The sequence below is a fragment of the Myxocyprinus asiaticus genome, chromosome 40 (assembly GCF_019703515.2).
Source record: "Myxocyprinus asiaticus isolate MX2 ecotype Aquarium Trade chromosome 40, UBuf_Myxa_2, whole genome shotgun sequence".
Lineage (NCBI taxonomy): Eukaryota > Metazoa > Chordata > Actinopteri > Cypriniformes > Catostomidae > Myxocyprinus > Myxocyprinus asiaticus.
Genome location: NC_059383.1, coordinates 7,166,581 through 7,183,175, shown reverse-complemented (window position 1 = coordinate 7,183,175; position 16,595 = coordinate 7,166,581). Strand labels below are relative to the sequence as shown.

Genomic DNA, 16,595 nt, shown 5'->3' with positions numbered 1-16,595 from the left:
GTGGCTGCCGAGCTAAAATAAGATACCATTTACAGTAAGTTGTCCATGTTGACTTGTGTGCTAAGTCTTCTGAAGTCATACGATAGCATTGTGTGATGAACGGAATGGAATTTTCTGCTTGCGCTCAATTCAAATATGATGCATTGCGCCAAGTTTGATATCAATGAGTGCGCTTGCATGCACACACCTGTGATTATATGAGATTCATTATTATCAGGTTTTCTCTGCTTTTGACTCCAAAACGTGAACGGGCATGCGCACAATACATGCACACATTAGATAACCCTGTAAGAATGGCGGTAAATTGGGTTAATGATCAAAAATCTACATGTGCTGATCATTTTTTGCTTCAACCATTTAAGACATTACCCTGATAAATGAAAGCCATTACTTTACATGTCAGTACTGAGCACGTTTACTTGCACGATCCTATACCGATGCTATACCGATTATGCTTATAAGCTGACAACATGTGTGGTCATGTAAATGCCTTAAAGGGATAGTTCACCCAAAAATGAAAATTCTCTCATGATTTACTCACCTTCATGCCATCCCAGATGTGTATGACTTACTTCCTTCTGCAGAACACAAATTGTAATTTTTAGAAGAATATTTCAGTTCTGTTGGTCCATTCAATGCAAGTGAATGGTGACCAAAACTTTGAAGCTACAAAAAGCACATAAAGGCAGCATAAAAGTAATCCATATGACTCCAGTGTTTTAATTAATGTCTTCTGAAGTGATATGATATGTGTGGGTGAGAAACAGAACAATATTGAAGTCATTTTTACTATAAATCAACACTCACTTTTTTTTTTTTTTTTTTTTTTAAGAACTTAAATATTTATCTTGTTTCTCACCCACACCTGTAATATCACTTAAGACGACATGGATTTAAACACTGGAGTCATATGGATTACTTTTAATCACTTGCACTGAATGGACAAACAGAGCTGAAATTTTCTTCTAATAATTTGTGTTCTGCAGAAGAAAGTCATACACATCTGGGATGGCATGAGGGTGAGTAAATCATGAGAGAATTTTCATTTTTGTGGGTTTCCTTTATTGTTGTAAGGAATGGTTTAAAATGGCATAAACTGATTTTTGCCTTTTACCTCAATTTAGCGTTGCATGTAAACACCTTTACTGGCGTTCTTGCTGGCTTTTCCAATGTGTGCAAGTGTTGAGTGCATGCCTGTTTACATTTTGCCGTCAAAAGCGGAGAATAACCTGATGATTTCAAGATTTTTTTGAATAACGGTATCCACGGGTCCTTAAAGTCTTAAATTACAAGAAGTAAATTTAAGACTTTAAATTTAAGACTAAATATTTAAGACTTTTTATGGCCTTACATTTTAAAAAGTCTTATTTTGTTTGCTGAGGTCTTACATTTTGGGGCGTGAATAGAGGAGACACTTAAAATTCTCTCTCTCTCTCGTGCATCCATCATTTAGCAGCTGACGTTTGAGATTTAGTGCGAGCGTGCGCAGGGAAGCGCATTTTTACTGAATTTATGACGTTACACATGTATAAACCTTCAGAAACCTGTTAATCCAAAATGCAAATGGCGTTATTCTGCGTCTCACTTTTGCTCCTGTTTATAATGGACAAAGCTGTCAACATTGCAGTTTGCAAGTGCACAAGGTTGGAGCGGTCTTTAGAGCCTTTCAAATCATGGCGCTTCCTTATTTCACATTACCTTTGACAATAATTGTAAAGCTAACAGAACTAAGCTGCAGAGTTACACCTGTTACATCTCTCACCTCTATCTCTCTAGATCTGACATATACAGGTATTTTCTCTGCCATCTGAATCAGTCGATTTAAAAAATTTTTTAATAATATACAAAACAATAATAATATAATTATATACATATTATAATATTAATAATATACATATGAAAATATAATTTAATATTCAGTATATAATCTGTTTTCAATATACATAACTAATTATGCAGCACAGTTCTTTAATTTAATCTGTTAACATTTTCAATACATTGTCAACTATAAACGGCCATTTTTATGGTAACTGACGAGTTTTGACTTGATTTATTTCACACAAAAATGAAAATTGTCATCACTTACCTTCATGCTGTTGCAAACCTGTATGACTTTCTTATTTCAGTGGAAAGGAGATATTGGGGAGTTTCAGTCACCATTCACTTTGAATGGGAAAAAAAAAAAAAAAAAAGATGCAGTGACAGTGAATGGTGACTGAGACTAAACGTTTTGCTTAACATCTCCTTTTTTGTTCCACGGCAGAGAAAAATTCATACAGACTCCAGACTGTGGTCAGGCCAGCCTCCAATTAGACAAACATGGTCAAGCTAGCCCCCACGTTGTTTTTTGGTACGCGTATATACTGTGCATTACGGTAAGAGCGTGTAAGAACTGATTTCAAAATAAAAGCGACCTTCCGGTGAACATCAGTCAGTCTGTCAATAATGATGAATGGAAAAAAATAAATAAATAATACATAACTACGTAAAACAAAATGAATAAATATTTAAAAAAATAACGCCTGCAAACTTAATAATAACTTGATAATAAAGAATACATTTCCAAAGACCATCTGACTTTTAAGCACCAAAATGACAGACTGTCATTGAGAAACTTCCTGTTTACACAGAACAATTTCACTTCTGAATGATTGTACACCACCTCAGTGTCACTCATACAATATCAGGACCGTCTGATGCTGAATTTCAAAATTAAAGCCCTCTAAAATGTCATATTTAAGATGTGTTCCATCTACATTCAGATCAAACATGGACCAGTCCTCTTGTTTACAGAAATTGGTGGCAGAAAGCCCATTGACCGTTATGCTGCCTTCACGTGCTATTGGAATTATCGTAAATACGAGTTTCCCACTCGGAAGTTGCACATGAATGACCCCTCAAGTCGTAATAACGACTGGGAAACTCAGAGATAATATTGATACCCGAGTTTCCGAGATGGGAGGAGTTCTAAACTTTCAACATGGTGGAGGAGAGTACAGTTTCTGTACTGAGTGACAAGTTTTGTTCATTTTTCTAAACACGGCTTATTGTTAGCACTTGCCATTTTGGTCATATTCATATATGTATATTAGCAACAATTCTATGCATGTTGTATGTTTTTACTCTGTGAAAAGCTTCTATTTGACCAAAATTCCATTATCGTCAGCAAGCCAACTGAGTGATATGTATTATGGTGTCAAAATAAAAGTTCCTCAAGAAATCTGTATGAATGAACGTGGCGTCGTCCATGTTTCCTGTCCTTTCTGACAACAGAGCACGTGAACACGACATACTCGTAATTACCACTTCAGAAGTGGGAAGTAGGATAATTCCGATAGCACATGAAGACAACATTAGATTAGAAAGTATGACACAAAGCCATCATAAATGCAAACATATTCTTAGCAGTTCAGATTACTATAATAAAATGAGTTAATAACAAACATGTAATCATGTTCACTATAATTGTTCGCTGCGAAGTTGTGAGTTGGAATGATCTCAGGCCAGGCAGCTCTGTTGATGTTTTGAAGCCACAGCAGTCTACAAAAGCCCTAGGAATCATTTTTCAACAACATAATCAGATAAAATTGTATTTTTTGCACATGGTTTTTGCCACCACTTCCATGTTTGACGTAAACGGTGACATTGCCAAAGCATTGGTCTATTGCGTCACGTCTTGCTGGAAAGTAAGTGACTAAAGAGAAGGGTCATGATATAGGCTACATACTTTAGGCTATGTGCATTCTTAATTATTTCATTGAGTTTTAATGTTGAATTAACTTCTTTAAAAAAAGAACACATAAATGCACAATAAGATTTAAAAAAACATGTCCAGAGACATCCAAGTAGCCTCAGTGTTTTGTATTTACCTGCTAATTTAATGTGGTCTAAATTTCTTTTATTTGGCCTTACAAAGTCTTAAAGTCTTAAATTTCATTCCTTCGAACCTGCAGATAACCTGGAATCATCGATGTCATTAGTTCATTGTCATTAGCGTGTCTTGTCTTTGACATCAAACCCTAAATCGTCTTATTTTGCCATATTTGAATTCAGTAAGATTTGAGGGCTTCAGAAGTCTTGGAATATAGCATGTGAGAAAGAAAGTCAGGCAGGTTTAAAGCGAAAAAGAGGGTCAGTAAATGATGACAATTTATTTATTTTGTGGTTGAACGAAGTATTATAATACAATGTGGAATAAGTTCACTCCCAATTGTTTTTTGATTTAGATAGAAAGCACAGAGTTCATTTGCTGCAAGGAGATGGTGGACGAGTACTTGACAGGTCTTGAGCTCTCTTTACCCACCAATGCAGTGTACATTCTAGACACCACCAGCATGCTGATTTTCAGAGGATATGACATGCAGGAGGATCATGGGAACACAAAGACAGCCGTCCGGGCCAGACGAGCACAGAAGGGACATGGGGACCAAGAGATGGATGACTTCTGCGATGGTTTCTGGTGCCTTTATGACGGGGACACAGCAATGAAAGCAGGAAACCACGAACCTGATGATATGGGCGTGGTTTTCCAAAAACAAATGTGTCCTCCGCTGCGCCCCCCTTCCAGTGAATAAGCTAACACATGTTTTTTGAGAAAGGTGGAAGCAGATTGAGTTGAGACTTGCACTTTCCTTTTCCTTTTATTCAGCACTTTGACTATGTTTGAGATTTTTTTTTTTTTAAATGTTTATTTTTTTTTTTTTAAGTATTTCTTTTTGTACTATTTTTATTTTTATCTTTTGTACGAGTTATTCAGAAGTTGAATTACTACATAATGCTTTAATGATTATGATGCTTTAACAGAAATCTTAGTTAATGCCTTAATGGAATTATACCTTGTTGTATTATGCTTTTTTTTTAATATTGTTATTCTTATGTCAATTATGGTAATAAACGGCTTTTGACATTTCATATCTGAACCTACCTTGGATTTGATTTGTAGGTTTAATGTAAAATGTAACAAATGTGAAGATAAAATGACATTGTGTAACTGCTCGAGTAGTTTGCTAATGTTTTTTACCATACGCATGGTTGTCTTCTATTTGCATTTTTAAAGGCAGCTACATGGACATTTGTCTTTTTTCCCCTCAAACGTTACAGAATTGTTTATTTGGTGAACAAAAATGCTGCTTTATTTATGTTGCTTAGGAAACATTAATGACCTGCCATGGAATAAAAACATACCTTTTGTGCCACACACTGTTTTTTTTTTTTTTTTTTTGTTAAAGGGTTTTTAATTCTAACAATTCAGCATAAATCATAGACCTGGCCCGCTGGATGATTTGAAAAATAGTTGAAGTAAAATATGCTAAAATACATTTATTCATTTATTATATCGGTGCAAGCTGCATCTTTATTTTTAGCAACACCAGGACAGATAAACTCTCTTAATTTGTGATGTTGCACCTTCAGAACAACTCTCCTTTCTGCATTTACTCAACATTTAGAACATTTGTTTGAATTATGTATGGAAATGACCATTCAAGAAGAAGAACGGTAAGCCAGTGGTGGACATAGATCTCCCCGACTGGGTTCATGAGTTTGCTTCTATACTGATACACTAAAAGCTGAATATATAAAATAACCGTTTTAAGAAATGTTTTTGTGAAAAATATAATGCACCTGAGACTTTTGCACAGGACTGTATATTGGAGATGTGCTGGTTGTCATGAAGCGGTAATGCACAGATAATTTCAAATAATCTGTAACTATTTTGAATAAAAGTCATTCTCACTGACGAAATTCAAGCACTCAAATAATATATCGGTCCTCTACCAAGTGGGGGTGGTGTAGTGGGCTAATGCACAGAGCTGGTAAGCAGAAGGTTGCCAGTTCAACCCCCACAGCCACCAAAATTGTGTCCTTAAGCAAGGCACTTAACTCCAGGTTATCTCAGGGGGATTGTCCCTGTAATAAGTGCACTGTAAGTCGCTTTGAATGAAAGCATCTGCCAAATGTAAATGTACCACTGTCAAATCCTAGGATTTTATTAGTGGATAAATAGACAAGAAAACACCAGATTGAAGAGAGCACGAGATTGGTCTAATGGTAACATTTTAGCCTTTAGTATAGAGCACAAGTAAAAGTCCCATTGATTTTTTTCCATAGACAAATTAATTTTTAACACTAACTTATTGTAACAAGGTTAAAATGGGCAAGGAGGAGGCAGGAACCAGCTGAACAGTCAAAATAATGTTTAATGAAAACAGCCGCAGCTGTGTGTGGCGCTCTCTCTCGAACTACCGCATCCGGCTCTGCCTTATCCCCTCTCCTCGGCTGATTAGCCCGATTGGGGGCCGGCTGTGCACACTCACACTCACAGCCCGGCCCAGCCCCGCCCTCCTCCTCGTCACACTTATAAACCTTTAAACACAGACCTACTATGAACTCCAAGGTTGTTAATCGATGGTATATGCCTTTGTTGAAACCAACAGTCTGCGTTATTTCAAATTCATTGTTTAAAAATCATGTTTGATAGTGGAGTTCATGAAGAACTACACTACCCATAATCCTGAACAGAGATTGACCAATCAGAGAACCGAAGCCAAGAAAGCACGCCAAACGTCCAGCAACGACCGCCCACTCCCATAAAGCAATGCCAATGACGCAATCGAGACGGTCTCCCTTCACCCTTAAACTACATACTGTATATATATATATATTTGTGTATATCGAAATATTTTGCAGTAAACTTGAAAATATATTATTTCTATACTTATCAACAACCTAAAATCAATAGTTTTATATATTTACATCATATTTTGTTCTATTACATCATTCACAATGCTTCATGGGCTTTTAGTCTGTGTCCTTGTGAAAGACTTATGTTGTGCAAATTGTGTAAATTATGAATACTAAATTGCACCGTTATTATTTATTTTCTCAATTTAATTAATTTAGCTGAATATCCCAGGATTTGATTGGGATAGATGGATCCCAATCAAATCCTGGGATATTCAGCTAAATTAATTTATAGTAGGATAGAACCTACTATAAATAGTCTGTCAGTTAACTTTCATGTATTTATGGGCGGCTCTTGACCTTTTCAATATGGCGGACTTGCCAACGTATCATGGTCCATAGGAACAACTGCTAATGAGGCATCTATAGATATGTATATATCTATGGCCACAACGAGCACTCATCAAAACGCATTCCAGCGCTGGATCCTGAACAGAGATTGACCAATCAGAGAACCGAAGCCAGAGAACCGGAGTGGTGGTGGTGTAGTGGACTAAAGCACTGAACTGGTAAGTGGAAGGTTGTTGGTTCAATCTCCACAGCCACCACCACTGTGTCCTTGAGCAAAGCACTTAACTCCAGGTTGCTCCAGGGGGATTGTCCCTGTAATCAGGGCACTGTAAGTTGCTTTGGATAAAAGTGTCAGCCAAATGCATAAATGTAAATGGATCACACACACAAACTTCTGCATTAGACATGTATCTGACAAAAGTTATTTCAAAAGTAGTGGGGGCAAAACTGACTGAGGCAAAAAGTGGAGGTGATCTAAAATGAGTCTGACCCCCTAGGCCAAGATGTGTGTATGAGCTTTGAACTCTGACTTCATTTCACCCCAACAATGTTTCACTTTGAGCTGGTTTTAGTTTCATGGATTGAAATCCCAAAAACTTTGCTAAAACAATTGTTTGTTTTATTTATTTATTTTATTTTTTTGTATATCAAATGACACAAAGCACATTCAAATAGATAAAGAAAATTAGGGGGAGTGTTTATTTTCAATATCAGGTATTACAACTGCTCTTACAACTTAATCAATTGCTGTCATTGCCCCTTATGCAAATGAAGATGTGCCAGAAGTTACTTTAGATCAGACAGCCTCAGATGTTCCAGCCTCAATATTATGGCTTAAATGATAGACAATATAATCTGCTTGAGCACCATAAATCCTTGTGTGCTCTACAAGTAATACAAAAAATATCATTTGCATATCTGTTGTCATGACATTAAAGTCAACAAAGCTATTAAAATATTCACACTTACTGTAGGTCCTGGATTACTTTTAAAACAGCAAGAACTTTACGACTGGTTTATTTAGCCATAGCCATGCACGCTTATATTTATAAAATCATACACATGGGCACATTATTATTTTCACTGTGCTATTGAGTTTGGCTCAGATCTTAAATACTATTATACATTATGGCAAGGGAAACATGAACTACAACCCCAATTCCGAAAATGTTGGGACAGTATGAAAAATGCTAATAAAAACAAAAAGGAGTGATTTATAAATTATATTCACCCTTTGCTATATTGAAAGCACGACAACTACACATCATATGATGTTTCACCTTGTGAATTACATTGTTTTTTTTGTTTTTTTTTTTTAAATGTACAGTAATTTCAAATCAGATGATTGCAACACGCTCCAAAAGTTGGGACAGTCGAGCGTTTACCACTGTGAAACATCACCATTTCCTCTAATAACACTTATTAAGCATTTAGGCACTGAAGACACTAGTTTGTTAAGTTTAGAAAGTGGAATTTTCCCCCCATTCATCCATTCTGTAGGTCTTTAGCTGCACAACTGTATGGGGTCTTCATTGCTGTATTGTGCGCTTCATAATGCACCACATATTCTCAACTGGAGATGATCAGGACTGCAGGTAGGCAAATCTAGCACCCACACTCTCTGCTTACACAGCCATGCACTTGTAATCCTGGCAGTATGTGGTTTAAAGTTGTCCTGCTGGAAATTGCAGGGATGTCCCAGAAATAAGATGGTGCTGGATGACAGTATCTGTTACTCCAAGATTTGTACATATCTGTCTGCATTAATGGTGCCCTCACAGATGTGCGAGTTACCCATGCCATGGGCACTGACACACTCCTGGCTTGTACAGACACTGGCATTTTGGACCTGACGCTGATTACAGCTTGGATGGTTCTTTTCCTCTTTGGCCCGGATAACACGACGGCTTTGTTTTTCAAAAACATTTTGAAATGTGGACTCATCAGACCAAAAAAACACAGTTCCACTGTTCTACTTTCCATCTAAGATGAGACCGAGCCCAGAGAAGTCAGCAGCGCTTCTGGACAGTGTTGATGTACGGCTTCTCCTTTGCATAGTAAAGCCTTAACTTGCATCTGTGGATGCAGCGGCGAGTGGTGTTGACTAACGAAGGTTTAGTAAAGTTATCCCGAGCCCATGTTCATGATATCCATTACAGATGAAAGATGTTTTTTTAAGACAGTGACGTCTGAGGGATCGGAGATCACGTGCATTCAGAAATGATTTTCGTCTTGCCCTTTACGCACCGAGATTTGATCAGACTCCTTGAATCTTTTAACTATATTGCGCACTGTAGAGGGAGAAATGCCCAAAATCCTTCCAATTTGTCTTTGGGGAACATTGTTCTCAAAGTGCTGGATTATTTGCTGAAGCACCAGTTGACGAATTGAAAAGTCTCGAATGATCCTTGCTCTTGAAGGACTAGGCTGTTTTTGGAGGCTCCTTATATCCTATTACACGATTGCCTCATCTGTTTGACATCTCCTGTTTCACATTGCCTTGTTATTTTAAATTCTTAAATGGCCCCTGTCTCAGCTTTTTTGGAGTGTGTTGCAATCATCTGATATGAAATTACTGTACATTAAAAACAAACAAACAAAGAAATTCACAAGGTGAAACATCATATAATGTGTAGTTGTCGTGCTTTCAATATAGCAAAGGGTGAATATAATTTACAAATCACTCCTTTTTGTTTTTATTAGCATTTTTCATACTGTCCCAACTTTTTCAGAATTGGGGTTGTACTATAAATGAATGTCACAATATTGGCCTGACTATTATTAAGACAAATTAACAAATGGTTAGTACCAAAAACAACAGTGACCAAAAGGTGAATGTCTGTCAGTTTGGTCAAAAAAAGAGAAAGAATTAGGTCCCAAAAAATAAAATGGAGTTAAGTGGGAGGACATATTAAAAATAATAAAAAATATATATAACCTGAATGATCCTAGCAAAGGAAAACAAAGAAACTGTGGCAACACAAGAAGCAATTCAGTCCCCATACACTTCTCTGGCTTCCCATCACGATCTTTGGTCCTTTAACACAATGTCATAAGGAAAATGTCAAAAACAAATGCTGATGTTGCAACGATGGTGGAGGACAAGTCTGTGGTCGGCCTGCGATGTGCTCTTAAATTAACTGAAAGAAAATGGACACAAAACAACCAAATGAATGACAACAAAAACAAAAAAATATGTGAAGTGGAAACATGCAAATAAAATATCACAAATATGACAGTCGGTGTATTAAGAAACACAAATATTCATGCATGTTGTGATGAGATGTTGGAAATTAGCTTGAAAGACATATTGAGGTATATTTAAGGATTTAAAGGTAAACAGTTTAAATAGTTCACCCCAAAATGAAAATTCTGTCATAATTTTCATAACACCCTCTTGTCAAACCATTTTACATTAGTTTTTTCATGGAACACAAAAGGAGAAATTCCAGAGAATGTACTGGTTGATGCAATTACAATGACTGGGACTGGAGTTTCAAAAGGATCCAAAAGCACCACAAAAGTTTATAAAAGTAGTCCATACAACTTGTGCACTATATTTCAAGTCTTCAAAAGTCATACAATAGCCTTGTGTGAGGAACAGGCCCAGATTTAATTAAGCAATTAATAATTATTAACTCGAGAATCACTGCATTTATTGAGTCAGTGAGTTGAACTGTGAACTGAACTGTGTTGAGAGCACAAATGTAATAAATAGTCCTAATGTAATTAAAGGCCCTAAATGCAAATACTTCTGGTCCCATAGATAATTCAAGTCTATATGTTATGACGTTTTTGGTTGTTTAGATTATAAATACCTTTAATGAAATAACCATTCTAAATGTAATAAAGGCTCTAAACACTTTTAGTCCTGTACAAAATACAAAAATACAAAACTGTATTTAGGGCCTTTATTACATTCAGGAAAGTTTTACATTTAGGACCAAATGTTATTACATTTAGGGCCTCTATTGTATTTATGGACCAAAAGTTAGTACATTTATGACCATTTTACGTTTATGACCAAATGTTATTACATGTAGGCAATTTATTACATTTAGAACCAAATATTATTACATTTAAAGCCTTTAATTAGATAAAGGACCAAATGTTATTACATTTAAAGCCTTTAATTAGATAAAGGACCACATGTTATTACATTTAGGACCTTTATTACTTTTAAGACCACGTTATTACATTTGAAGCCTTTATTACATTAAGGGACCAAAAGTTATTTAGGGCTTTATTACATTTAGGAACAATTTAGGACCTTTATAACATTTAGGCACAAATGTTATTACATTTAGGACCTTTATTACATTTAGGACCAAATGTTATTATATTTAGGGCCTTTATTACATTTAGGACCAAATGTTATTACATGTAGGGCCCTTATTACATTAAGACCACAAGTTATTTAGGGCTTTATTACATTTAGGACCAAATTTGATTACATTTAGGGCCTTTATTACATTTAGGACCAAAAGTTATTACATTTGGAGCCTTTATTACATTCAAGACCACAAGCTATTTAGGACTTTATTACATTTAGGAACAAATGTTATTACATTTAGAGCCTTTACTACATTTAGGACCAAATGGTATTACATATAGGACCTTTATTACTTTTAAGACCACAAGTTATTTAGGGCCTCCATTACATTTAGGGCCACAAGTTATTACACGTAGGGCCTTTATTACATTTATGATAAATGTGTTATAACATTTAGAGCCTTCATTACATTTAAGACAACACATTATTACATTTAGGGCCTTTATTACATTTAGAGCCAAAAGTTATTACATTTAGAGCCTTTATTACATTTAAGAACTTATTAAATTTAATTATTTAACATTTAGGACCACTTATTACATTTGGATAAACCGATTTCTGTATTTTATGATACTTTTATGTCATTTTTTTCATCCCGTCTGAAAGCTCCAGTCCCTATTTTTTGATGCATGGAAAAGAGCGATACATTATCTAATACATTCACCAGTACATTCTTCAAAATTTCTCCTTTTGTGTTCCATGGATTGTAGGAACTCAATCAGGTTTGGAACGACATGAGGGTGAATAAATGATTATAGAATTTTCATTTTTGGGAGAACAATCCATTTGATGGCAGCAATGATCTGGAATGCAATAAATGATTAAGTAACTTCCTTAAGACACCAATAAAGGATGTCTGAGACATTTTATTTTCAGAACTCCAACTGAAGTATTTAAATCATTTAAAGCTTCTTAACTGGAATATATGGCTTAGCAATATCCAATCAATAACCTTAAGTTATCACATTCAGACATACTTGAATACATTTATGGGTAAGAGATGCTTTCTGTGGTCAGTGTTGGGGAGTAATGGAATACATGTTACGGGATTATGTATTTAAAATACAAAATATAAGTAACTGTATTCCACTACAGTTACAATTTAAATCATTGGTAATTAGAATACAGTTACATTCAAAAAATATTTTGATTACTGAAGAGATTACTTTGCATTTTATTGTCATTTGTTTCATTTAATATTTAGTCTTTTCAGATGGAAAAATGTATCCATATAAATGATGCGATCCAAAGTACATTTGAACAGCAGTGAAACACTTTCTTATGAAGTGTTACATTCATACGAGCAGACAGAGGAGTAAGTTTGAAGTAAGTTTGGAGCAGAAGAAATAGAAATAAACCTTGTGTAAATTGTCAGCTTTACGCTAAGATAAAATGCTATTTCTAGCCATTTTACATGCACATGTTACCAGGAACGATCATATTTTATTATCAAGAAAATTCACGTTAGATCATAATTTCTTTTTTCTAGTAAGACCTTTGATATTAGGGCAAAAATCGTATTCTTGATAATCATTTTTGTATTGTTTTCCTGTAAAAAAGATCAATTTGATCTATCTTGTTTTAGAAACAACACTGCATAAGATATTTAGGTTTTTCAGAGAATGTATTTTTAACATGTGTATTTTGTCTTACTGTACTGGCAGAGTTTTTAAAGTCAAAACAAGTGAAAAAAATCTACCAGTGCTGAAGAAGTAATCCAAAGTATTTAGAATACGTTACTGACCTTGAGTAATCTAACGGAATACATTACAAATTACATTTTACATCATGTATTCTGTAATCTGTAGTGGAATACATTTCAAAAGTAACCCTCACAACCCTGTCAGTGGCGTATCCATTTCAGGGACTAACAACAAAATGGATGCTATGTAAATGTTTGACACTGAGTAACCACAAGATGGAGATAGATACACTTCATCTGAGCTGCTTATGCTCCAGAGGGAGAAGACCTAATCCTAATGCATTTCATTTAATGACTCTGAGCCAGTTCATTTAATAAATCGGTCATAAAGACTTGCAAAATCAAGAGTCGTCGGTTTAATCAGTGTAATGAGATACTAGATGAATCTGTTAGAGCGGTTACTGAATTAAAATCTCACTAACTGACTAGATGTTTTTTTTTAAATGACAGCATGTAGTTAAAGAAACACATTCACAAAAATGTTGTAATAAATATTAAATGTAAAAAAATAATAATAATAAAAAAAGGGTTAAAGTATGTTGCATAAATGGGCGGTCAAGAAAATGTCCTGGCCCTATTTAAGCCAAAATAAAAATCAATCAATAAATAAACAAACAAATAAAAAATAAAGATATTATATTTTGCAAATGGAAAAATGCCTTCATTTAGGACAATTACAAATTTTTTGGCATTTTACCCCCCAACTCTCACCACCATAACGTGCCCGGATGTTTTACTTTTATTACACCTGTTATTTTCAATTATGATTCTAATCCCATACCAAACATTTTTTATGTATTAAAGTAAACAAAAATTCTGTTGAACAGTGATATTTTTACATTATAATCAGCAACAATTAAAGGCAGTAACAAGGGAGTACTACTATGATGTATAAATAAATACAATTTAAATAATAATTTTTTCCAAATTTTGGGAAAAGGATTTCATAAAGGCCATCTTTTTTTTGCATTGCGGAAATAAGAACTGAGGGGTAAAACCTGTATAACTGTCATGAATATAATGTCACAATGTTCCTTCTTTGTGTCTTGATTTTGGAGTAAAATAGGGCCAGGACATTTTCTTGACACGTTTCATGAGAATCGGCCAAATAGTATTTTTTAGTATGTTGTTTGAACCAATAATAACTTTTTTAAAGTGGAGAAAATGACTGTGTGCACCTTTATAGACAGAGAATAAAGTGAAAGTGTGAGAAAAGCAACCATTTATATACCCATGGATTAGATGAACAATTGTTTCAATCACCATTATACAGTATGTCTAAACTATATTAACTGTATAAGTTTCACATGGTTATAGGCGTAACTGAATTGACCCTTTGCTAAGCTCCGCCTGCGAAGTATCCAATCAGTGCTGTGTCAACCCATGTGATTAATGAAGTGTGTTTATAATGGTTTCATTCTGTTCTGTGTGATTTCTAAACACTAGTGAAGTATTTTGGAGCTGATTGGAACTGACTGGAGTAGCCAATCAGTGAAGGTTGGTGAAAAGGGGGGCGTGGTAGATGAAAGGATGAGAACACGTAGCTTAAGAACTCACTTTTTCTTGTCCTTGTCCTTCTTCAGGGGCTGTGAGAGAGAGAGGGTCTCGGCCGCCACCTTCCTCCTGTTGAAGGCATTCATCTCCTCCTCCAGGTCTCGTCTCTTCTCCTCCACCTTCCTCTTCTCCTCCTGGTGCATGCGCTTCAGCTGCTCAAACTTGTCATGTAACTGAGGAGAGAGACGCATGTTATAGCATCCCACAGAGGAGCCGACTCTCATGTTTTAAGAGTTTTGGCTTCTTAGAATTCCACTGTATTTGCTCAAAGAATGGTTCGCCCAAAAATGAAAACTGACCCCTGGCTAAGCTCCGCTCACTCTGACAAGCTTTGCAGAACTTCCCATAGAAATGAATGGGAGATTGCCGTAAATATTCTAATAAACGACATTAAAATATTCTTACGTGGGCTGGAATAATGAGTGACATGTTAAAGCATATTTATCTGATGTTTTTTGTAAAATAAATGGTTAAATTACACAGTAATTCGATTGAAAACTGTGGAGACAGTGAATCAGAATCAAGGCAAACCATTTTTACGGTCACTTGAAAAGAGGAAAGCATCATTTAAAAGCGATTTAACATCTAATAACATTAATGTAAGTGAACAAAGCTGTTTATAACGTCTCACAACATACACATTATGATGCTGTGAACACTTTATTTATCATTTCCTTTACCAAAACCTGAATCAATCAATAAATAAATTAAAGTTAAGATATTAGCTTTAATTTACTTTGGAGCAAATGTAGGTGTCCTCACTGATGTTATACATGTTTATTTCGGAATGAGGGCTGACACAGTTTAATCCATAACATGCTTTTCTCGAGATTTATTAAAGATTTTTTTTTTTAAAGAACGAAAAAACACTGCAAGTATCATCTCTGGGTACCTTGTGTCACTATTTAAAATGACCCAGTTTTTTTTTTTTTTTGGATCACTTCAATACAATTCCTCTTAAATCTACTCAAACACACATTACACCCATAGACTCTAATCGAAAAATAGCAAACGCATGTCAGAGAAATGGCGGATAGCCACAGTTGCTAAGACAGGACTGGTCAGAAGGGCTTTTAATGTGGTGCTTAGCACACACTAGTGCTTACCCTCATGCCATTTCAGATGTGTATGACTTTCCTTCTTCTGCAGAACACAAATGAAGATTTTTAGAAGAATATTTCAGCTCTGTTGGTCCATACAATGCATGTCAACAGGGTCCAAAACTTTAAAGCTCCAAAAAGCACATAAAGGCATCATAAAAGTAATCAAGTACTCCATAAGTCTCCAGTGGTTAAATCCATGTCTTCTGAATTGATATGATAGGTGTGGGTAAGAAACAGATCAATATTTAAGTCCATTTTGACTATAAATCCTCCTCCCTGCCCAGTAGGTGGCGATATGCGCAAAGAATGTGAATCGCCAAAAACAAAAGAAGAATGTGAAAGTGAAAGTGGAGATTTATAATAAAAAAAAAACCTTCATTTAGCTTTCAAATTAAATATGGCACCATTACACTGGAAAAAAAAATAGTTTTCTTACGGAGTATTTTTGTCTTATTTTCTGGTAAAAGTAATTAAACATTCTTAAAACAAGAAAAAAAAAAACAATTTTAAGAAGCAGAATGACAAAATATTAAGTCTTGTTTTCAGAGAAATATTTGATGAGTTTTATGCTTAAAACTAGAAAAACCTATTGCAAACGAGGTAAGGAAAAAAGTTCTTACCCCATTGGCAAATACTTTGTTCTTGTTATAAACCTAAATGTTTCAGATTTCTCTGAAAACAAGACAAAAATATATTGTCATTTTGCTTCTCAAGTAAATTTATCTTGTTTTAAGAATGGTACTTTAACTGAAAAACAATAAAACAAAAACAAACAACGAGTAAGAAAATGATTCTTTGCAGTGTAGGCGTGCTGCATCACGTTTGATGTCAGTGAAGTTTTGCCATCAACATGCTTTATTTTGCAGTCTAG

At 35.1% G+C, this 16,595-nt stretch overlaps 1 protein-coding gene across 3 annotated transcripts in view; it reads right to left on the bottom strand.

The window, feature by feature from the left end:
- Window positions 1-16,595, bottom strand: part of LOC127430420 (septin-8-A-like) — a 69,411-nt gene that overhangs the window by 1,078 nt on the left and 51,738 nt on the right. For 2 of the 3 annotated variants that reach the window (XM_051680173.1, XM_051680174.1), the window contains exon 9: window positions 14,625-14,794. In XM_051680173.1, the coding sequence (XP_051536133.1) occupies window positions 14,625-14,794 (170 nt within the window). Of the gene's footprint in view, window positions 1-9,719; window positions 10,173-14,624; window positions 14,795-16,595 lie in introns of those variants that run through there. The other variant, XM_051680175.1, reaches the window with a different exon arrangement.